General features: G+C 58.7%; 1 protein-coding gene across 4 annotated transcripts in view; it reads right to left on the bottom strand.

Annotated features, from left to right (window-relative positions):
* Positions 1-23,873, bottom strand: part of LLGL1 (LLGL scribble cell polarity complex component 1) — a 64,219-nt gene continuing 40,346 nt past the window's right edge. For 3 of the 4 annotated variants that reach the window (XM_030576926.1, XM_030576929.1, XM_030576930.1), the window contains 19 exons: positions 21,936-22,094; positions 20,889-21,051; positions 20,180-20,315; positions 18,912-18,966; positions 16,950-17,104; positions 16,631-16,848; positions 16,251-16,318; positions 13,828-13,981; positions 13,101-13,205; positions 11,958-12,250; positions 10,951-11,104; positions 10,170-10,323; positions 9,089-9,372; positions 8,206-8,470; positions 7,729-7,843; positions 7,268-7,362; positions 6,313-6,433; positions 5,054-5,133; positions 1-3,390 (listed from right to left, as the gene is read on the bottom strand). In XM_030576926.1, the coding sequence (XP_030432786.1) occupies positions 5,055-5,133; positions 6,313-6,433; positions 7,268-7,362; positions 7,729-7,843; positions 8,206-8,470; positions 9,089-9,372; positions 10,170-10,323; positions 10,951-11,104; positions 11,958-12,250; positions 13,101-13,205; positions 13,828-13,981; positions 16,251-16,318; positions 16,631-16,848; positions 16,950-17,104; positions 18,912-18,966; positions 20,180-20,315; positions 20,889-21,051; positions 21,936-22,094 (2,773 nt within the window). In that variant the 3' untranslated portion in view covers positions 1-3,390; position 5,054. The remainder of the gene's footprint in view (positions 3,391-5,053; positions 5,134-6,312; positions 6,434-7,267; positions 7,363-7,728; positions 7,844-8,205; positions 8,471-9,088; positions 9,373-10,169; positions 10,324-10,950; positions 11,105-11,957; positions 12,251-13,100; positions 13,206-13,827; positions 13,982-16,250; positions 16,319-16,630; positions 16,849-16,949; positions 17,105-18,911; positions 18,967-20,179; positions 20,316-20,888; positions 21,052-21,935; positions 22,095-23,873) is intronic. The other variant, XM_030576928.1, reaches the window with a different exon arrangement.

Here is a 23,873-nt window from a genome sequence, read left to right as displayed (position 1 = left end):
TAAGAGATATTAAATGCTTTATTTTCAATATTAAAAACCAGTATTTCATAACTAGACAATGCTAAATTCATCTTACCAACGACACGGGGGGAGAGGAGGGAACGTTCTACCAGGGCCACTAGAACCCCACAGGGCTGGGTTAGACTGCAGGGGACCCCATGACAACTACATTTCTCCCCTCCCTCCTGCCCCTGCCCCCTACAGATCTAGTACCAAAACAGCCACACAAAGTATCGGTTCTGCAGCAAAGGTTGGGTGTAGAAAAATACTATTAGCAAACAGAACCGGGAGGGGTCCAGAGGGTTTGTGCAGTTCAGATTCTTCCTCTGCCCCAGCCCCAGCTCAGCCAGTTCCTTCAAAGACTCAAAGTATCGGCCTCTCGCTGAGCCCCCCACCCCACCCCACCCCCAACACGCTTCCGAGTAACAGCCTTCGATCTCCAGTACCAGGCTCAGACACGGGGCCATGCTCTGCCAGGCACCTCCCGATTAAAGAGCCACAGAGAGAACCGGGGTCGGCCCAGAGCTGTTTTGGCACAAGGGGCCATGTGACAAGGCAGCCAGGGGCCATTCCCAGGCCGGCCGTTTGCGCGCACTGGTAAGAGGTGGGGCTGATGACCCATAAAGGCCTGGTGAGGGGACTGCAGGCGGATGCCCCCATCCCAGCCCTTGTAACTCCGGCTTTCAGGCCTCCAGGAGTCAGGGCCCAACAGGCCCATTGGCACTTTGGAAAGAGGAAAGCAGCCTGGATCAGGCACCGACGGGGTATGGCACTTGCTCTATCCTGGGCCTGCCCTGGCCTCCAGCTCCAGGCCCCCAGTCCTTGCAATGGGGGGCAGAGGGAGAAGAGGAAACAATGCCTGCCCAGCGGCCTTGGGAGTGGGTGCGCACCCTGCGAAGGGGCCTCCTGAGACGAGGGAGAACACTCAGAGGGCTAAAGCTTGGGCTGAAGGAATGAGAGCTGACCTGGCTGCGAGATTCCCCCCCTCCCCGTGGGAAGAACAGAGCGGAGCAAGTGACGTTCCCCAGGCACAACGCCGGTCAGGCAAGAATGGAAAGCTCAAAGCAGAGAGATGGCAGCCAGAGACTGCTAGGGAAGCCGGGCCAGGCTTGATCACTTCAGCTTCCTCCCCAGCCCCGGGGGGAGAGGCTTTGCCATAATGTTCCGAAGGCTGGAACATTTGGGCCCAGGAGAGCCCAAGCCAGCTGGCTCCTTCGGTCCCAGAAGTCACCTTCCAATCCAGTTTAGAGTCAGGAATCCCCAGCGGCCACTGGGCTTTGCTCTACACGCCAGCTCAGAGCAACCAAGGAAACTGATACTGCTGGAAACAGGACCTACCGCTCGACAGCGGCTCAGGCTACATTCTTTAGTGCTGTCTTCGCCCCACTCCCCCACCCGAATTTTACGTTTGACCAAGTCAAAACAAACCATCTTCAATATTCCCCGCCCTCCATCCAAAAGCCTCGTCCCACCTGTGCAAAGAGCTCACGCAGCGCTGAAGGAAAAACAGGATCCTAAGGAAATGGATTAAAATATCCCCACTGAAACTGACCGGTCTGCCAAAGGAAATGGATTAAAATATCCCCACTGAAACTGACCGGTCTGCCAGCAACGAGCCTTTTGATCAACAGGCACCTGCATTTCCGCTGCCTGGGAATGAACTTCCCGGACCCGCAGCCACCTTTCAGCCCAGTGGACGGGGAAGTTTCAAATGCCACATGGGGTTAAAAGTCTAACTCGGGCCAGGCTCCCCTCTCCCCCCGACAGGGGCTGTCGGGTGGCCCACATTAAAAGCCAGTTCAGAGGCTGCTTTGCCCTGAAGCAGCAGGAGCTGGCTGGGCCCCAGTCTGCTTGCAAAGCCTGGCTGAAAGGAGAGGCAGGGGACCTCCTCCAGCAGAACTCAGGCCCTGTCTCACACCTGGCTGAGGCTGCGAGCGGCCTGTAAATTCACACCTGCACGTAAACGGTCTTGGCACAGGCAGGCAAACAAACATCTGGGGCCATTTTCATACAGAGGTGCTGGAAACCAAGTGTGTAATCGCCAGGGACTGGGTTCCAGAGCACTTGCAACAACCGGTGACACCAAGAGGCAGCTGCTCAGCACCTTGGAGGGGGAGGGGGGAAAAAAGAGATGTTTTGGCATCTAACTCTTAGGCACGCCTGTCTGAAGGCGCAAGCCTTGGGTCACCCATGCCTGGATCAGCATGGCAAGGTCCCATCTTGGGCGAGCTGTGCCTGGTGCTGACTGGCTGTGCCCTGGTCTCCTTCATCCCAAGGTGTTCCAAGAGCTTGGGGGGTGGGGGGTGAGAAAACCCAGCCGGAGCCAGATGTGAAAATGGAAGATGAAGGCCCTTAGAGGCAACCAGCCCCCAAAATAAAGGCTGCTAAACCAGAGCAGGAACTTGGCTCTCCTGCCCCCCAGGAGGAGGGAAAGGTGCTAAGAAAGGAGCTGGACCCTAGTGTGGCTGTTTCACCTCCAGTGCCAGTGAGACGCTCTGGAATTGTGCTATTGTCACAGCCATCACCCCCCCACTACACAACGGAGGAGCTGGCACCAGCCCTCCGCCCGCGCCAGCTTCCCCTGTCCTCCTGTCACTTTACAGTGAGAGCCAGTGGGTCACCAGAGGGTGATCCCTGCCCCTTGAGACAAATGGAGATCACTCCCCACGAGCCTTGCGGGGGGAAAGCTGCCAATCCAGTATTGAGTGAGAGGGCCCCCAAAGGGCAGATGTGCGTTAAGGCGAGTCCAGCCAGCCCTCCCGGACTTACCATCTGCAGCAGGCCAGCTGGTTCCGTGGAAAGTAGAAGTATTCAAAGAGCGGCTGGAGTGAGGAGTAAACATGTAAACACTCCCCCCCAGGCCAAGCAATGTCCCTATCCCCCCCAGCCACCCCCTGCCCCATCCCAGATCAGAGTCCTTCTGGGAGCTCAGCAGAGGGGGGGCAGGGAGGGGAAAAAACAACCCAAACCGGAGACGATAACTGTGTAAAACCCTCCCCCCAGGTGTCCGTGCGATGCTGTGCCCCAGCAATGGGTCCCGGGAGCTCGATGCAGTCCCTCCCGGTCTAGGCCAGGCGGAAGCAGTGATTCCACCCCGCTGCCCCAGGTCCGGATTCTGCTTTAGGGGGACAAGGTCAGAGCTGTAGTGTTGCAGTGCACTGGGCCCGCTGGCGGAAGGCGGCTCGGCTCGGCAGAGAGAGAGAGAACCTTCGAACCGGGGCAGAGCAGGGGGGCGGCGGCGTCACGCTCCAGCTTCCCGGCTGGATGTTAGAGAGAAGAGGCGAGTCTAAGTTACGCGGAGGGTCTCTGGGGAGAAGCGGAGCTGACAGCCTGGCTCAGTCAAGTCTTGTGTCCATGGAATCCAGGCGCAGAGACGGGCCGGCACGGTCCCTGCGGAGAGCACAGGCAAATCCATCAGTACAGCATCCTGGGCATGTCCTGTCAATTACATTACTAGCCACGGTGCAGCTGGGGGCGTGGGTGGGGACAGGAGATGCCCCCCCCCAGGGTCATAGACAGCTTTCAAGCAGTCACACCCACCCTCCGTTTATGACTGGGGGCGAGGGGATCCGAGAGTTTGTTGTACTATGGGCTGGCAGCGTGGAACGGGAGAAACCTCTGAGCCTTGAGCAGAGTTTAAAGCAGGCAGCGTCAAGAGGCTTTTCAAACAGCAAAACAACTGCATGAAAACCAGGCTCCTCTCAAGGGTTTTTGTTTAGCTGTGGTCTGCCAGCTCTTGGGCTTTGTTCTTCATTTAGAAGGGGAAGGGGGAAAGCTTTTATTTCTTTATTTTTTAAACTGGCAAACAATAAGGGAAGTTATCAAAAAAGGGCCACTTCGAACCTTGTGCAGGGAAAAGTGGCTTAACACACAAACAAAAACAAACCAGAAGTTTCCCCAGCTCTACTCATGAAGTGGCTAATGCAGATGCTGCCCTCTGCTGGACACAATCAGCACTGGGTCATGAGCCCTGTACTGCTGGCAGCCAATGGAGAGTCTTTCGCCCCATGGCAGCAGCTCTGCTTTCAGTTTGGTTAGGTAGCAAGCAGCAGAGAGTTGTGTAACCCACCCAGCCTAGCATTTTGCCCCCTCTCTAATAGTGGCTGGGCCATGGAGGTGATAAGCCTCCTCTAGGCATGACTGACAGAGCTGGGTTTTTTTAAACTCAGGCTTTAAGATTCAAGGTTCAATCCCCACTGCAGACAACCCACCCCAGGGCACAGGCACAGAAACAAAGGACCGTGCAGACCCCAGGCCTGCACTAATGCAGTCTAAGACTCTCCAGTTGAGCCCCACCTTGCACAGCTTCACAGGACCAGCCCGGAGGTTGCCCCAGAGCGCACCCCCGCCCTCCCTGCAGGACCATGTGCTGCCACTTATTAAACCTAGAAGATCCCCCAGGGGCCAACTATTAAATTAACACACTGCCCAGCGGCCTTTATTAAATGAGGAAATGATGCAGGACAACTGCAGCAGCTCCCGGAATGACATTAAGGCCCTAAGTGAAGCATTTCAAACCAAATCATTTCACAGCTGGGGAAACAGGGCCCAAGCTCGGCCAGGAACAGCACCCAGGAATCCTGATTCCAAGCCCCATGCCCAATCCACTAGCCTGCAGCAGCCCTGAGGTCTGCTCCCAAGTCAGTCATCTGGGCAGGAAATTCTCTCGCTGCAGCGCAGACGCTGGGACCGTGCTTCCTATGAGGGTTCCCACGCTGGGCAGAGCCATGTGCCCAGCTAACAGGGCCCCGCACCCCAAGCCGGTGCAGAGCAGGCAGATCCAGCATGGCTGCCTCCCAAGGGCATCCACACAGCCTCACCCAAAGCCCAGCAGAGCCCGGGCCAGGTGCAGGAGGAAAAAAGGCAGCCACAGCGAGTAGAACAAGCCAGGCACTGGGCTCCAGCGGCCAGGTGAACAGGCACTACCGGCAGAGTGGCTCTCTGAGCAAGCTCTCAGCAGCAGCACCAGGGCCTAGGGAGGCAGGGTGCGGGAGAGCATGGCACCAAGTCCTGCCTGACCCGCAGGGCAAGAACCCCCTGCCTCCCCGCGCACCTCATTTAATCAGGATCCCCGGAGAGCGGGCCTCCTCCTCGCTCACGTTCCTCAGGTTCCTCTCCGCTTCCTCCGAGGAGCTGGAAGACAGACACGCTGACACTGCGACCGCAGCCGGGAACTGGGCCAGAGACGCCCTCCCACAGTCGCTGGGCCAGCACAGCCGAGCTAGGAGCTCCTGGGCTCCGGACACCCCCCAGCCTCCCGGACCTTAAGGACAAGCCAAGACAATCCATTACTCCCGCTTGGCAGGGGATGCTGGTCAAATCGCCCACCTACATGTGCCCCATCAGAGCAGGGCAACGCATGCCCGCATCTGAGGCCGGACGCGCCAAGCGGCTTCCCCACTAATGGAGACAGCTGGGCCTGGGGACGAAGTCCAGCTCCTAGGGAAAGTGCCCGCCCCACAGAACCATCCCCAGCCCCAGTCGCTCCTGTTGATGCCTGCTGGAGAGGTCGACTGGGCAGGATCGCTGATCCACCGGCAGAGACAAGCTCTCCAGGTCTTGGCTGCGCACTGAGGCCTCTCGTCGTAAGGAGCTAGGCTCCCGCAGCACTGCCTGAAGACAGAACTAGCTCACGAGAGGGCCCAAGGCCGGCCGTGTCGCTGGGCAGGGCTGACTCCAGGCCGTGCCACGCACAGAGCGACACTGGCTGGGGCAGGCCAGCCAGCACTGCACAAACCCAGCTGCACGGCAGAACGTGCACAGAGGCGCAGGGAGCCCCTCGACTGGCCTAATGTCCCAGGCTCTCCATGCGCCCAGCCAAGGGGCTCCCACCAGAGAGGCTGCCCTGTCTGTACAGCTGAGGTCTGACCCAGGTGCAGGACCCTTACAGGTAGGGACGGGCCCTAGGGGAAGAGACCAGGGTGAAACTCCTCTGCCACCCTCCAGGTGCACCTCTCCCCTCTAACACTGCAGAGCGCTCTGGCCTCGGGGCAGGCAGCTCTGTGCAGGTACAGCGCCCCCAGAGGAGCGCAGGCGCCATCTCACCGGATTCCAGTTTGCAGTAATCAAGTGCACGCTTCGATCCCTAGGCATGGCCGGACGGGGCTGCATGCAGGGAGGGAGAACAAAATGACTGCAGCCTAGGAGACAGGGACTCACTCCTCTGTCTTGCACACATCCCCCAGGCCAGATGCTGACTACGGGCAGGGAGCACCAATGGCACAGCTGATGCTGCCAGGCCCCAGAGCGGAGCCCCCCAGCCGAGAACACTCAGGCTTGTTGCACCAGTGACTCCCCAGAGCCTGAACTTACGCCAGGAAATCTTTCACTTCCTCCACGGTGATGTCCCCGGTGGTGTCCAGGGAGCTCTCCGGGCTGCTCGGCGAATCGGTGGGCGCCGGGGAGAAGACAGCCTGGGGTTCCTCAGGCGTCCCTGGAGAACATAGGCAGCACTGGGATTGGTTCCAGGACACACCTCATGGAGCCAGCCCTGCTAGAAGGCAGGCCGAGCATCTGCACCCCAGCCCAGCAGAGCAAGGGGCTGACGACTCCCCCAGACAACACCCCCTGCCCTCAAAGACTGCACATCTGGAGCTGTGCCAATTACACTTGTGCCTCTTCCTATGCCAGGAGCGTCCCGACTGCCGCACCCATGGGATGAGCCTTCCCACGGGACCCAAACTGTCCCAGCAGCTGTTCAGACCAGGGGCAGGGAAGTCCCCGGTCCACAAGATGGGGCATGCTTTGGGAACCGCCTGGGGCACTGGGTGGGCCACATGGGACAGTCACTCTGCCAGGCTGCACTCCAGCCTCCTGGCTCTCAGCAGGGTTCCCAGCTGCCAGCCTGTCGGAGGGGCCTGCTTTGGCATAAGGCCTTTTGGCTGGAGATGCTGCGTGCACCGGAGAGGGAGAAAGATTCACCACCCAGCAGCACTTCATCTCACCACAGGCCAGGGAGAGATCCCGTCCCCTTGGGCAGCACATGTCAAGGATTGCCAGTGCAGCTAGAGTGCACTGTCTTCCCACAGGCTTTGCCTAGGGAGGAGACGGTCAGCCTTACAGCGAAAAGCACAAGGACCCTCCTTCTGCCATGATCCCCACAGATCTTAGCCGAGTCCCAGCCCCTCATGCCTCCGTTTTCCCATCTGTATCACAGGGCAGTGGAGGTTCGGCAGGCTGTGAAGCCCAGCTCTATCGGTGCCCACAGCACACCGAGCCCCTCGGCGGATGGGCAGGGCAGTTCAGAGAGTCAGAGCGGTTTCCTTACGGGTGCCATCACCAGGGGAGCCGTTCGCCTCCGAGCCCTGCAGCATGTGAGTCCCGTTGGCCTGGGTCAGTTTCGGTGTCCTGGTGAAATTGGGGCTGACAAGCAAGAAGAGAGTTATTTCCATCACCGCCAGCTTCCAGCCTGTGCAGAGGGGAGGGCAGCAAAGGGGTGATGGGGACACTTTGCTGCAGGGGACCGAACTGTAGATGGGCCCACGGTCACCCCCAGCTTCTGCGTCACCGCACCGGACAGAGGGCAAGGCCTTTGGGATCTAGGGGCAGTTAGCCAGCCCCATCAGGGCAGAGAGACTCAGGGGTCATGACACAGACAGCAGCCAGTTTGCTTCGGCCAAACAGTGCTGGGAGACTGCTCCCGCCCTACAACCCCAGCATTCCCCCCAGGGACACCCTACTCAAGGCGGCAGCAGCTTGCAGTTCCTGCAGCCCAGGCGGCCGGCCTACCTGCGACAGGTGGTGCCCCGAAACCGGACGAGCTCCAGCGAGCACAGCGGCTCTGTGATGTTCCGGGCGCTCAGGGAGAATCGCTCGAACTCGGAAGGCGAGATCAGGTAGAAGCCTGGGGAGAGGGAGCCAGAGGGACTCAACAGCGGGCACCCACTTGGACAGATTAACGAGGGTGGCTTACGCTCTCCTGGTGTCTCAATGCACCATCATTCCCCAAGAACCGGTCCCCAAAGCTGCCCCCTCGGTGGCCCAGCTCAGCAGGCAGCACAGACGGAGAGTCCCTGCCAGCCAAGAGATGAGAGGGCAGGTCCCAGGTCCCAGCCCAGCGCTCTACCCACTGTGCAGCACTGTCCCCCACACCACGGTCGCCTGGAGCCAAGCAAGTGGCGCCGAAGGAGCCCAGGCTGGGAATCCATGTCCCGGCCGCCGCCAGCCCAGCCAGCCCAGCCAGCGCAGCCAGCGCAGCGCCCTCACCTTGCCCGTGCTTGGTGAAGACGCAGGAGGCGACGCCGCTGATGTCCTCCTTACGGATGCAGTTGTAGTGCACCTGCGGCCGCAGGCCGGGCACCGTGAAGATGTGGATGTCGCCCAGGTTGGTGAGGCAGGCCAGGCAGTTCTCCGTGTAGTCCTCGCACGCCAGGCTGGTGAAGCTCACCAGCGCCACCTTCCGCACCCGGCAGCCCTCGTGGGCCGTCAGCTTGAATTTGGTCTTGGCACTGACTTTTGGCAGCGTGAACACCTGGGTCAAGGCGGAGAGCAAGCCGGCTGGAGAGCGGAGACCTGGTCCTGCTCCCCACCCCACTGCTGTGGGGCAAGGGACCCATGTCGTCTATGGCTACAAACTCCATAGAGGCTCCAACCGCAGGCCGGCTGAGTCTTACCAGCAAGGATCAAGGCCTTCTGGTGTAGCAGGGCTCTAGCCATCAGCAGCAGCAATGGCCACTCACGCAGCCATGTCCATGCCCTTCACTAGCCCCTGGCCACCAGCCTAGAAAGCCCATGGCTGGCTTAAAGGGATCACTCTCTCAGGGTGGAAGCCACTGCCCTGCTGGGTTAGGGAGCGTGTTCCCGAGAACTAGGCCCAGCTCCAAGGGAGGTGTGGTCTGCGGAAAGGCATGTGCCCAGGACACCCACTTTTTAGAGCTGAAATGCCCTGCACCCAAGCCAGGGTTTGCCGTGTCCGCCCTCTTGCCCCCTGCCAGACACCCCTTTCCCTCAGGAACGGGAACATCCCCACGGGAGAAGCCAGCATGAGGCAGCGTCTCCTGCTACCTAGCCACTCGGGTCAGGGTAACGGCGGCAAAAGGCAGCAACTCAGCAGCGCGAGACGCAGCCATCGGCCCCTCCCCTCTCTTACCTTGAACTGCTCCTCCGAGGCGATGAGCACAGAATGGCTGCCCTGCATGTCAGGGGCTTTGGCCAGGTCCCGGGACACCTCGTAGGGCTCCGGGAGAGGGTTCCCCCGCCCGTCCAGGACCGCGATCGACACCACCGGTGCCCTGTGCATCAGCTGGATCTCCTTGCCCAGCACCGCTTCTACCAAGCGCTCCGAGAACTTCTCCTGGGACGGGACCTCCAGGGCGTAGGCGAACACAGAGCCCGAGTTGGTTCCAGCCCACATGGTGGGCCCGTGGTGTGCAGCTGAGGAGCCGGGGGAAAGCAGCAGCATTAGCAGGGCTGTGCAGAGGTCCTGGGGGGGCCTTGCCCCCTCAAAAGAGACCACTGAGGGGTGGCCCCAGGGTGAGGAAGTATTGAAGTCACCTCACCCCACAGCAGTGTTTCCTATCCCACGGGGCTGGGTCCAGATCCCCATTCTGGACATTGCAATCAGGCGTACGGGGTCACAGTGCCACTCAGGTTTGGGCCAGGGCACTCTGTTTGGGGGCCCTCGCAAATGGGGGCCTCTGGGGCAAACTGCCTCCCCCCAGGCAGCCTGAGTGTTAGCACAACATCAACCCACACCAGAGCCCTAGAGGCAACCCAAGTCAATCGGCACTTTCTGAGCTTGGGGTCTTTAGCACTGGCTAGTCTACAGACCAAAGGAAGAACTGCACAAGGCAGTGGTGGCCTAGGGAACTCTCTGCCACATGGTTTTACTGAAGTAAGCAGGGTTTAAAGATTAGCCCTTTCTATGGAGTAGAAACTCTCTCTGCAGCACTACTAGACAGCATAGCTAGAAACGATTAATCCTCATGTCTCAGGGCGTCAGGTGAGCACCAGATGAGGTTAGGAAGAAACTGCCCCTGCTTCAGTACAGTGCTGTACCAGCTGGGGATCAGGGGTGTTGAACACCTGCCTCTTGGGCATCTTGTATTGGGTCCGGCCAGGAGAGCTGTCACTCCAGCCCAGCACGGTAATGCTTGTGCCAACAGGCCTCACAGGATCCCCTCCCTGGCTGCACAATTGCACCCCCTCTCAGAGCTGCGGCCAGGCCTTACCGTCGCGGAGAAAGGTATCGGCAAAGTACAGGCAGCGCACGACCCCTGAGAGCGAGTCATCAGCTGACCGGGGTTCAATCCGCCTCTGCACGGGGGTCATCTCCACGTCGGTGGGGCCGGCCTGCTCGGCCAGCTGGGCATTAGCTTCCTGCACCTGGGGGAGGAGATACCAGTCCTGTGAACAGCCTGGATTCCAGGGGTCAACTTCTTTCCTCCATCAGCTAGGGAGCAGCCCCACAGGACAGCCCCTCCTGGGGTCCCTGAGAGAAAGCAGGGACTCTCCAGGTGCTGGGAGTTAGAGCTGAGCTATTTTGGGTGGGGGGGGAGAAGAGGATGGTCAGGGCACTAGTAAGAGACATGGGAGGGTCAATTCTCTCCTCTGCCACAGACTTCCTGTGGGAACTTGGGCAGGTCACTTAGCCACTCCGGGCCTCAGTTTCCCTTTGCCCAGAAGACCTGTGTCAAAGAAACGCAGGATCACGGATTCTGCTTGGTTTATACATTTGAAACTCAGGCCCCACTGGCCCTGGGGGACTCTACTGAGTGGAGGTGACTCGGAAGCAGCTGCAAGGGATGGGGAAGGGGCAGTTTTATTTTTAAACGGCCTGACAAACCCCCTGCTCCGTTCACATCCCACTCCAGTGCGTCTAACGCACTAGGGACAAAGGATGTCCATGTTAAAGAGCCACCACGATGCCCCGGCAGTTCAGGTGCGAGAGGTCACAACCCGCCAGCCCAGGAGGCAGGCGCAGGATGGGACCGTCCCCTACCCCGCGGTTACCTTGCTGGACGAGCTGTTGGCACCGACTCTCTTCTTGCCAGAGACTCGGCTTTTGCGGATCCTGCGGAATGACTGGCGCAGGGACTTCTTCAGCGACTTCACTCGGGAGAGGGGCCCCTCCATGGCCAGGGAGTCGTTGGGGTGGAGCGTGCACCTGGGGCGGCACAAACAGCTGCTCAGCGCCAGCCTGGGGTGCAGAGCAGGGACCCTCAAGGATTCACTGTGTTCAGAGGGAAGACTAGTCCCAGACCTTCTCCCCAACCATGCCTATGCCTAGCTCTGCCCTGGCGGCTCAGCAGGGCCTGCCATGTAGACTTCCCCCTGCCCGTGTCACTTGGAACAGGCGGTTATTAGGTAACCCAAAAAACACGGGGGACTGGGACTAGACCCCTCCCCCATCAGCAAGGCCCCTCTGCAGGCTGCGGCCACCAGAGGGCGTCTCTCAGCTACCCCACGACAGTAGGATCAGGTGTCCCCAGGGGAGCCTCTTTCATCCCAAAGCATTCCACGACGCTGAGCGCCGAGCAGCCTGGGTCCAGCTAGGACACTGCCCCGCAAGCATTCGAGTGGCCAAGCCAGTCAGGACACCCAGGTCGGCACCTGCTGCCCCCCAATCAAGGAACTGCTCCATCGAGGGACTCTCTTCCTAGCCACACTCCCACAATGCATCCCACTGCCCCATGCAGCGCTCTGCCCCCGGGCTGCAGCAGGAGAAGGAATGGCCCTCCCAGTGCCATCTGGAGAGATTCCCGACGCAAGGATGGAGCAGCTGTTGCCAGGCGGGGGAGATGGACAGCTCTTCCCTGGGCAGGGACAACGGGGGGCATGGCCCCTTCTGCAGAGTCACCCATTCCCCCCTAAGCAAGCCCAGATGGCCACATCTGCTCTGTGGGAGGCCAGAGAGTGGCAGCAGAGGAGGGTGAAACCCGCAGGGCTTCTGCTGATCTGCTCCGTGGCTGAAGCCAGTCCCCTGGGGAGGAGGGAGTGCAGCTCCCAGGTGCTCCTACCGGGCCAGCACTGGGTTGCGTCGGTAATAGTCGAAGAGCCCAAAGCCATGGCTGGTGCCGAAGGCCACTAGGTTCCACTCGGAGTGCAGCGTCACGGCAGTGACGGCGGCCGGTGGCATGCACTGCACCAGCACGCTGGGCTGGAAGCCTGGTCTGAAGGTGATGGAGCCATTCTTGGTGGTGAGCCGGTCGTGCCCCTTCCAGGTGAAGCCCTCCCGGTCCTGCAGCAGGTCCACCATGGCCACACTGATCATGTGATTAGACTTCTCGTCACTCAGCTCCATGACGAGCACCTGGAGAAAGGCAGACGGGGCACTGAGAGCCAGTTCCACCGAGGCATCTCCACACTACTGGCAGAGGCTCCTGGACTCCAGCTGGGAACCTGGTGCCCATGAAAGCAAGGCACAGGCAGCACTGGGTCTGGTAGACAAGTGCAGGCTCCAAACACCACTCTGCCCTGAGCCGCAGCATCCGCCGTTCTCCAGGGCAGACACCCGCCCTGGCGCCAATGCTCAGTGCCCCCGCCCTCCCGACCCAGTCCTGCCAAAGCCAGATGAGGGCTGCAATGAGAGCAGACACTCAAGCCATGGAGTCTCATGTAACAGCTGGGCCGGGGGAACCTCTCCTCTAGGAAGCCACAGGTACATTCCTGCCGCCATCAGTGCAACGGCCCAGGGGTAGCTGGTCACTAACGAGGAGGTTTATCCCTGCTCGGACTGACGCTTTGCAGCTGGATGGCTCCCCAGAAGCAGAACACAAAGCAGACGCTCCACAGCTGATTGGAAAAGTACAAAGCTTCCCCAGCCAAGTCAAACCCACTCCCAGCAAGGCTGCCAAGCCCTGGGGCAGATCCCACCAGCCAAAGGGGTGCTGCCCTTCATCCTACAGACCAGGTCACTGGGACGGCTGGGAAACACACCCTGGCATCAGCTCTCTAGCCCCAGGAGAATCCCTTTTAAGAGGCAGAGCGAGAGCATGGTCTGAGAATCCCACCCTCCCCCACCAAATACTAGGGCTCTGCCCCTGGCCCCCACACTCCCTTCCCCCTCCCCAGCTTTGCCCGTAAGCAAAACCTGGCAACACAACAGGGCTGGCTCGCTGTTCCCATGGAGCGTCACCCCCCACCCCCTCAAGCTGCCCTACCTGCCCGGCAGTCCCAGCCACCACCATCCGGGCTGTGTATTTACACAGCGCAATCTTCTGGATGCCCAGCCGGGGGTCGTCGCTGTACGGATCAAAGCAGCCAACCTGGACGACGGAGACAGGGCAGTGGGGGTCAGAGGCGCGAGAGGGCAGGACATAGCTTGCGTTCAGGGTGCCGGTGAGCCATTGCACACACCGACTCCTCCCAAGTGCAGGCACCCCTTCTGCCCCCTCCCTTCAATAGTCTCAGGATCCTACCTTAACGCCCTGCCAAGACCGGCCCTCGCCAGGGGCCCCTGATCGGTGACATTGGGCTGCATTATTAGACAGCTCCTTTCTATCTGCATTTGAGACGGGCCTGGACAGACACCCCAGGACTGATGCTCCCCACACAGCCTGCCCTGGCCCTGCTCAGAAGGAGAGAGCCCATGGCCTGGCCTCTCTCCAGACGCAGCAGAAGGGTCCCCTGGGCTGGGTGATGTGCAGAGCGAGTCTGGCTCTCTGGGTGCCCCATCAGATGGCAGCACCCTGCCTCCCACCACGGCCCTGGGCTGGCAGCAAGCCACCCTGCACGGGGGGAGCTTATCCAATCCAGGGGCATCCTGGGAAATCCTCAGTCAGCCGGGCCCGGGCTGTGACATGGCAGCACAGGAACACTCCTGGAGAGGCCCAATGTGAAGGGGCCCCACACGGAGCTGCCAGCATGAGGATGGGGCGAGGGCAGTACCTTGCGGAAGGGAGGCCACTCCTCCTCGCTGGCCTGGTTGAGGCAGTCGCTGTGCTCGCAGTCCGTCTGGAAGATGTTGGCCGTGCCCAGCTTGTACAGAGGCCGCAGCGACACCCCCGAGGCATCCCAGAAGCGGACCGTGCCGTCCTCGTGCCTGGGAAGGGAGAGGGAGAGACGTGTCGCTCGCTGAGAAGCTGGGAGAGCTGTGTCTGTCCCCTGCTCGGGGCCCTGACTCCCCACATGCGACCTGCTAAGCTGCTCCATCCACGCCAGCCCCATGCCTTACAGTTGGACCTGCCACAATGCCCTGGCCTGCCCACTTCTGCAAGGGAGAGGCAGAAGAGGGGAACAGACTCTCCATTGCCTCTGTTAGCGTGGAACTGGTTTTGACTCCTGTCCAGTGCCATTGCATGCCGCCGCCCCACCCCACAGCCATCAGGGCCGATCTCCGCGCGCTCGGATTTCAGTCCCTCCTCCTTCCCCCAGCCCGGAAGCTTAGGAACGAGCTCAGGGGACCAGCAGTCACACCCAGTTGGCTCAGGAGGGTGGCGAGGTGAGGCAGAGATCTCCCTGGTCCACAGCATGTCTGGATTCTGGACTAGTCACTGGACCACGGACCAGGCGATCTGCCGCTATGGGGATGCCCTCAGGACGGAGCCGTCACAGAGCTCGATGGGTCCATCAGGCAGGGGTCAGGAGGAAGGGATGTGGCTGCACAGCCGGCCCCTGCTCAGCTTGGCTTAAGCCAGCAGTGCCTCGGTAGCACTAGACCGTCCCACGATGGTGAAGGGAAGCACTTCCTCAGCAACCACGGGCCAAGCTGACATTTCCCTACCGACGTCAGGACTAGAAGCCACCCAACAACTCCGTGCTTCACAACGGCTCGAGGTGAGCAACCGACACGCCATAAATACAGGTTGCTAAGCAATGGGAAGAGTGAGGGGCGTTCTGTGGTCGGCTGCCCATGGCTCTCCATTCCGGGCACAGCACAGCGATGGGAGCCAGCTCCCCGACGCAGCCCCTGAGCACACCAGTCACCACTACCCAGGCATGGCTCCTCTGTAACACATCAGCCCCCCCCTCACCCCATCCTCAGCCTGCCCCATCTAGCAGCAGGCAGAGCAGCTTGAGTGCTGTCATCCCCACTGGATCAGGTCTCTGGCTAGGGCGGCCCCAGGAAACGGACCAGAAGTAACCATGCAAATGGGACACAGAGGCTGCCTGCCTCCCGGTCAGCAGGGCAGCGAGCCACCCAGGAGCCCCCAGGCAGGCGTGCGTCTCAGGACAGCAGGCTCCACCCAGCATGACAAAGTTCGTCTCGAATTTTCCTTTGCCCCCACCTCCCCCGTTCCAGCCTGAACATCTGCGGCCACTAACAAGCCCTGTCTGCATGTTCAGAGGAGCCAGGGCAGCGCTCAGCCAGCGATGCCTCTGGCAACAAGTCGCCAACTCGGAGCCAGGATAAAACAACCACCAAGAGCGAGGAGAAGGAAAAATAAACAGAGTGACGCATCCTTGCCAGGCTCAACAGGGAGGACTGTTAGCTAGCCCAGCCAAACAACTGAGCAGGGGCTTCCCCCACCTCTCCCCTGGCATCTGTCTACCCCCACATCTCTCGCCCGGCCTCCTGGCTTTACATGCCTCTTCCCTTCCCCACTCTGGAGCAGCAACATCCCCCACCCTGCAATTCAGCAGCAGCAAATCCAGCTCTCCCAGCCCCCTGCTCTAGCCAGGACACACTGCTACCCTCCTGCAGTGGCAGAGAAGGCCCTTCAGGACAATCAGCCAGGAAGAGGCCCCCTTGCCCCCCAGGCCCCCGAGATGTGGCTTTCTCCGCTGGACGAGGGCTGGCAGAATCCCTCGCTGGCAGCCTCTAGGGCATGACACAAGCCCCAGCCGTTCCAGCATGTTTTAGCCTCGCCCATTGTATGTCTCTGCCCCAGTCCCTTTGCTGCCCTTACTGGGCCATCTGTTGGAGGGGTGGCTGCTAGACGGCCATGGGGCCAGCACCTGCCAGAGAGCTGCATTCAGGTTGGGTGGTTCTGGGTTTTCCCGCTTTGTGCCTGTGCTTTTATACCTCACGCTCCCTTCACGTACATCCACACTGCAATTAAAAACCCACGGCTGGCCCATGCCAGCTGACTCGGGCTAAGGGGCAGATTCATTGCCGTGTAGAGGTTCGGGCTCGGGCTGGAGCCAAGGCTCTAAGACCTGTGAGGGGGGAGGTTGTTAAACCGCCCCTTGGCCCGAGCCTGCAGGCATGGGCCAGCCGTGAGATTTTAACCAGAGTGTAGACGTACCCTTCGATATCCCACACGCTGCTTCCTGGGACACCTGCCAGGGACCAAGACTGAAAACCCCAGCACCCGCCCGCTAAGGAAAAGATTAGCCATTCGAAGGGGTGGTGGCCGAGCAGCACTTACCCCGTGAGAAGGAGGCCTCTCTGGGTGGGTTCCTGGGCTAAGTTTTTCCCTCCACTGATCGGCCAGTTCTAGAAGACAGATCCCACCCACACGGGGGGGGTGGAAACATTAAGCAACAGCCCATTCCACAGGCCTACTGGGGCTCTCACCCACATGCACCCCTCCCGCCCTGCTGCTGGCATCCAAGCAAATCGAGATGGGTTTGTGCAGCCCAACTGGATGCTGCTTGCCGAGCCAGGAGGTCGGCGTGACAACTCCCCATGGAGGCTGCAAGTGTCGTCAGGCTCATTGTGCCAGTCGCTGCATGGACCCCACCCACCTTCTGGCAAGACCCAGTTGCAGCTCAGTGGCTTTTTCTCCAGCAGGGGTCGCTCCCTTACCACAGAAGAATGCGGGGGACTCTGCTGCTCTCCAGCGCTGATGATCCGTTCCCACAGCTTCAGGGGGACGTTGGAGATGTGATAGGAGCAGGTGATGGCGGAGGAATGGAGGGGTGCCAGGTAGGGGGCAGGAACTGTAGGCCAGCCGGGTGTCTGTAGGTCAAGAACCACCAGCTCTTCCTCCACCAGGACCACCAGGGCACTTGGGTTATCGAACTCTAGAAGGCAGAGCAGCAAGACGTCAGTCGCCAGGTGTCAGGCTGGGGGGGCGGGAGGGGGAGACCGAGACACGCTCAGTTCTGAAGAGCTGGCCGCCTACCCTCCTCCGGCTCCGTGTGGTGCACGGTGAAGAAGTCGATCACGCGCGACGTGAAGTCCAGGGTGACCAGGCTCTGGCCCTGCAGGATGCTGACGCAGTGCCGGTCCCCGTAGCTGGCGCGGGGCATGCCCCCGCTGAAGATGATGAAGTGATTTCTGCAGGTAGAGGAGAAGTAGCTGGCTATAGCCATGTTTGCTGATAGAATTTCCCCCTACCCCACGGGCTGGGGCTTGAGACCTCACAGGCCCCTATGGGAATTCAGTGCCCCACTAAAACGTGATGGGGGTGGGGTGCCCAATCCCCTCAGGAAATCCCCAGCCAGACCCACCTCCAAGGACAATAACCCAAGGCTTTATGGGCCTGGCAGGACACCACTGGCAGGGGAGCAGGGTGCCTCAGCCAGCCCTGGGACACCAACACATTCCCTTCTCCCGACGGCTTGTGTGACGCCCAAACATTAGCTGCCTGCGTGGTACAAAGGGCATCGCCCCCAGGGAGAGTTTTGCTTGAAGGTGTTTGCTGGCGGCATTTTGAATGGGGAGCTGCACCCAGGAGGGCATGGGTCAGGCACCCTGTGTCCCTGGAAGGGGCCATTCAGAGGAAGGAGGGTACTGGGGTTGGGGCATTAACCTAGGCACAGGGAGAGCCGGGTTTAATTCCCTGCTCTACCCCAGGCTTCCTGTGCCATCTTGGGCAAGTCACTTGGTTTCTGGGTCTCAGTTGACTAGCTGTACAATGGGAACATCAGCCCTGCCCTGCCTCCCAGGAACGAGGGGGACCTCACATGAAAGAGTGTGAGGCCCTCAGACGTTCTGGTGATGGGGCCACAAACAGAGAGGTTGCATAAAGCTACCATGCCCCATTTACCCCAAGCCCAGAGCCATTCCCCACACAAGCTTCCTCTGGTGAAGGCACCATTCATGCTATTCCCCACCCACTCTGTAGAGCGGCTTGGCCAGTTCTGCCGAGACTTCCTACATACCCCCCGCCACTCCACACAGGCTGGGAGGAGCTAGATGAACGCAGCAGATGCAAGACACGGCCATGCTGCCCCGATGAAGAGGCAGAGCACAGAGAGGCTGGTCGAATGGACATTTCTCCAGAGAGAGAGAACGCCTGGATTAACGGAGACATTACGAACGGAACAACGATGCTCACTCTAGGTCTGCAGTCCCTACCCATATCCCTCGCCTGCCCACTCAGGAAGGCCAAGATGCTGGCATTGTACATGCCATGGCTACCCGGGCTGGATGTTCAGCTTATGTGGATTTGGGTTCAAGACAGCCCAGGAGCTGGACTTCCCTGCGTTGGAGTCCAGGGTTTTTTATCCCCTTGGCAAAACTTCAGACCCAGGTTTGGATCCCATGAGCTCCTAGAGCTCCGGCTTGCTTAGATCCAGGCTTTGGTTGAGGGCTCCCACAGCTCCCTTTCAAGCCTTTCCCCTACTTTGGTCCTACCCCTCGAGGCCTCACCACAGCCAAGCAGCCTGTCCCTGACCGGAGTGCCTGCAGCTGAACTACACCAGTAGCTTCCGCAGGGCCATGTGCTCCTGGGCAGTGCTCCTGTTACAGGGGACTTGGGTGGACCGAGCTCTCCTTCCTACTTTTTGGGGCTACCCCACCTCTGTCTTATTCAAGGGCGCCAGGGGACCACATTTTAGCTAGTTCACAAGTTTACCTGCCAGCGGTGAAAATGTGATTTGTCAGGTACTGTCAGTTGTATTAAAGAGCATTTAAAACAGGAACTTGGGTGCCTGTCCTGAAAATAAAGTCTCCCACTTCCATTAAAGGTGCCCTCTAGTCGTCCCCCACCATTAATTCGCACACTGCTCAGCACCCAGTGGGACGGTCCCCCACGGACACAGCCCTTTGCTGCAGGAGCTGCGCCAGAGATGAGCACCGAGATCAGAACCAAGTGCCACCTCCCCAGTGGTCCGACAACATTCGCCTGCAGGGGACGTACCCAGAGTCACAGGTTCTCCACAGGATTTTGTTGATGGCTTTACAGGGAAACGGACCTGTAATGAAGACAGTCGTCACACTAAAGCCAGCCTCCCTGCTCAATACCAGCTCCAAGGAGCCCCCGTAAATCCACTCTGTCTTAGCCCCCGTAAATCAACCCACTCCCATTTCTTTAACCCACAGCAGCTCCCCCAGCAGGCTTAAGAGTACATTTTCTCTCCTAGCCACCTCAGCTGGAGCCCAGTTTAAGCTCCCAGATATTCCCTTCTGTATCAAGATAGATGCTCAGCACAGCACAGCACTCTGTGCTGACATACACAGCATCTGTCCCCCCCGCCCCCATTAGAGCAGCCTTCAGGGCCCGACTGGGACAAAGGACACAACCATCACGAGCTGCTCTGGGCTTGTCTTTGATGTAGCATATGCATTAAATCAAAAGTTCCCAGTGATTCCTGAACTGCACTTCGAGCAGCCTTTACATCACCCTTCCCTAGCCTGCTAGGGTCTGCAAGGGATCCAAGCTCAGGCCTCCCTCCCCACCTGCACACCACGCAGAGGCCGTAGGGTTCTGCCCACGGAAGGAGCTTCTGGGGGAAACACCCCACTAGCAGCAAGTTGCTGGTCCGGGCTTGGTGATGCGGGCTTGCTCCATCCGTCCAGGTAACGGGACAACGGCAAACTCCAGAAGGAAGCTGGAGCCGAGTCATCCTAAATTATGGGGATCACTATCCAGCCACAGTATGTGACTCCATCTTGCACCACGTATGCACCACAGGTTTAGCCTCCTGTTCCTACCTCCAAGGGCCCAGAGGGGAGCCTCCATTGCTCTCTGTAGGTGGGCTCTTTTCGGGAATTCAACGTTTCTGGGATCCTCAAGGTGTAGGAGATGTAGCTATAGGATCCACTGACATGCCAGAGCCCAAGTTAAAGCAGGGAGCCCTAGCAGCTAAGAAAAAGTTTGCTGGCAAGCCAGGTCTGCAGCAGTTGTACGACACTTCGTGTCCCTCTCCCAAGCCCTAGGACACCAGTGGTCAGTTTCATAGAGCATCCTGTCGAGAACAGGCACGACTGACCATGTGAGTTAATGGCTCAATCAAGAGGCTCCTTGTGGCCCCATATCTACCTCCCCCTCCAAGCTTGCCCCCAACACCTTATTGAAGTCAGAAGTGGTGTAATGACAAATCCTGTTAGAGGGTAAAACTGCCCTTGGGGCTGTAGCTTTCTCGCAACGGAACAAGGCGGGTGGGTCACGAGGCAAAGCAAACTCACCATAGGGAATAGTTGACATGAGTGGCTGCAGAGTCTTATGGCAGCTACTGTTGATGGACCACACCATGTAACCTCCATCACTGTGCGAACTCACCACCGTCCTGCCACTTCGCTCCCACCCAAGGCTCTCCAGCTGCTGCAAGGAACAGATGTTGCCAATAAACCGAAGGTGGCGGGAGACAGGGGGCTACAGGAGGCAGCTGTGCCATCTGGTCCCCTGTGCATATGCAGCCCAGGCAGAATCTGGTTTTGCCAAAGGGACATGGGGAGCAAGGCATAGCACTTCAGAGCACAGATGGAACAAGAGGTCAGCAATGGATGTTTGGGAACCACTGCAATATCACAGGTGCGGCTGTAAGTTAGAAGAGTTAAGTCAAATGCATCAAATTCAGTTTGGCAACAGGTCATTGCCTGCAAACCCTCCTGTCTCCCTGACCCCGAAAGGAGGGAGCCTGGTTGAAAGCATGATGGACTCTGTAAGCGTAGCCTCTGTGACGAGGCCAGCAGCATTCTTCGAACTCCGGGCTATCCGCTTCCAGCAGGCGAGCCATCAGGTCTGGCAGAGCCCAGGAAGCTGGCTTACAGGGAAGCCACAGAACTCATCTAACAGATGGCTTGGCCAAAGCTCCTGTGTTCTGTGTTAAGTGGGACACCCACAGGCCACAGCGCGCGGTGTTCTCGGCTCTTCATGAAACCCCATTCAAGGTACCTGATTGCCCAGGAAGAGGTGATGGACGTTTCTGGTGCTTTGGTCCCACACGATCACCAGCCCCCTGCTATAGCCAATCAGGATCTTGGAGGAGTCTTGAGGGTGTTCCTGTAGCGACTCCACTGGCCCAAGGGCCTTCCCGCAGCGGTAGTCGTCTGGCACGCTAGCATGGAAATGGAGGGGTTGGGGAACACCAGGTTGGTTAATAGCCATGAAGCTTAGTACCTTGCTTTCTCCTCTCTAATCCCTCCCCAGCACTGTGGGCAAGACAGCGCAGCCCAGCTGTTCCGTAACGGGGTGGAGGATGGTGGTGTCCTCTCAGCCCAGGATCAGGATATTTACATCCCCGACAGCCAGTGAGGACACAGACGGACCAGCCAGGGCAGCCTGTTCGCACAGGGCACAGAATCAGTAGCTCATCCCTCCAATGGGCCAGGAGGAATGCAAACACAGACAAGCGTGTTAGGGAGCCCCTTAAATCAAGGGACAGATTTGAAACTGAACTTGAACTTCATTGATCATCCCCACTGCACAAGGATACACCCAGCACTGCCAGTCCCCAGAGTCCTGTCTCAGCGGAACTAGGATCCATGTAAGACCTGGGATGGATTCTCTGGCGGCGGTACCCACTTTGGTCTTTCCCAAGTCCTGCTTGGGAATCTGGGAGAGGACAGGGTGTTGTAAAGGTGGAGAGGTACTAGCTCACCACTATGTGACCTACGTAGATGCTACCCATCAGTCATGGGGCTGCGGCATCTCCAGAAACATCTCAGAGGGAGCAGCCTCCAAGCATCCCAGATCCACCTTAGGAAGATGCTCAACACAGCCCTCTGAAGAGCTGCAGACTCTCTACACTTGCCAGGCAGCATCCTAGCTTTACAGCTAACATTTAACAGGTGCAAACGCAGCCAGTGCAACCCTGGGTCGGATGGCTCTTTCCACAGACCCCTGCCGGCAACCCGCCCCATCTGCCATGTACCTTGGTGCCTACAACCATGAGCTGATCTCTACTGGTACCAGTTCACGGAGATCCCCAGGCCAGCTCACCTCTGCATAATCTCCTCTTGATACAGGGTTTTATCTTCCAGCAGCGTTAAGCCAGAGAGCTCCAGGAAGTACACGCCACCCCCTTCTGTGCCCAGGCAGGCCACATCACAGGCCGATTTCAGCAAGATCACCGTCACCCGGGTAATGCTGGGAGGAGAGCTACCAGGAAGACAAGATTCAGACAATGAGAGCCACACCGGTTTACAGGCTGGATGTTTACATGCAAAGTTGCAATTGCTCATTCTGAGAGGACTTCCCGTTCCCTCCAGGAGAGGCACAGGCTGCACCATGGGCCAAAGAGGAGCATGGGCTGGTTTCCTCCGGCCAATACTGGGTTGACAAAAGTCACTTCCTTTTATGGACCCCAGAGGGGCCTGAAGGAGGAGCAGACTGGCCCCCGGCAGCCTCTGGAGTAAGTCAGCAGGGCACGGTTCTCCCCAGCCCACCCTCCATCATAGACACTTAGCCAAGCAGCCTCTTGCTCTCTATTAACACAACCCCGCCATGGGCATGAGGGTGTTTTAAAAGCAGGTTTGGTCTTTGGCTTCTAGCACTGGGCCTGAATTCAATGCACAGCAGCTGCGGCAGAGGCATGCAGAGAGAGATTCCAGCAATAAAATGACACGCTCCAACGGAGGGCGTGGGTCTGCATGTCAATTAGCCCTGAAGACCCCTCCTCTGCTGTCAGAAGGGTTGCTCCGGGCCCTCCTGAATGAGGGCTGCTGGATGCAGCACCAACGCAGAGGCAGCAGGGGGAAGCGTTGCCTATCATGGAAGGAAGCCAACAGGCCCGTTGAGCCAAGCCCCATCAGTACCTGGGCTCACACAGTTGTTTATTGGGGATTTGATATGCCATGTGCTGTGGAGTCCCCGCCTCCCTCGGAGGTGCCAGCTCTTGGAGTGATCCTCCACAGCAGCACATGGCCGACAGGGATATACCCTACCCCTGGCCTAGCGCTTGAGCAAGGCTTGGGACTGACTTAAGCTCATTCAGTCTCAGATGTTGCCTTTTACTGTCACCTTCCATAGCGGGCGAGCAGCATCTCTGACCTGGGATTTGTAACCCTACAGATCCCACCTCATGGTCCTCTTCAACTGGCCACCGCAGCAGCTGGTTCTCTGACTGCAACGCTTCACTCCCTCCTCACCCCCAAACCGCCTTCCCTGTGGGCTTTGGAACCAGGAGTTAAGTTACGTCCATGGAGCCTGCTCAGCTCACTGGAAACCGGAATAAGACAGGTCTACTGCCAAGATCAGTCATTCCAAGCTGTGGATTAGCTTCCTGAATTGCTATAGCTGGGCCAGTTTCTATTCCCGCTCTCTTTAGGAGATCTCATTGTCTAGGGAAGCGATCAGTTAACTTTTGCTCCGAGTCTGTATTGTTCTCGAAAGTAAGAGATCCAAATAAAGACGGCCCCAGGCAATGATCCAGGCAGTCTCTCTTTGTAAACCCAGATGCTGCACTGGCAGGTTGTGGACGTACTGAGAAGTAAATAGGAACAATCAGGTATTTGTATGTACACTAGAATCCTGGAAAAGCCACGACTGCAAAGCGACTCTCACTCCTTTCGCGTGCTGCAAGTTTTCACAGCCCCTTCACAGGGCTTTCCACCCAGAGAATGAATAATGCCACTGCCTGCACTCCATGGTGCAAACGGAACAAGAACAAAGCCTTCATTTAAGGAGACTGCTACACAGGAAGAAGATCTTGCATCTTCCAGAACTCGCCAGCATTAAAGGGACACAGAATTTACCCCTTGGTTTTTAATACTGTGATCCCCTCAGATGAGTAGCTGTAGATGCAAAACGCATCATTTGAGCATGCAGTTGTGGCAACCGAATGCTCAAATGAGTAACTCTTGGCCCTGAGCATCTGCTCAAGTCGCACACAAAGGGATTACTTCCAGAGATGCTAAGCATCCACCTCATCTGCCATTA

This window comes from Gopherus evgoodei, chromosome 10 (assembly GCF_007399415.2).
Source record: "Gopherus evgoodei ecotype Sinaloan lineage chromosome 10, rGopEvg1_v1.p, whole genome shotgun sequence".
NCBI lineage: Eukaryota > Metazoa > Chordata > Testudines > Testudinidae > Gopherus > Gopherus evgoodei.
This window is presented reverse-complemented; position numbering and strand designations above follow the sequence as displayed.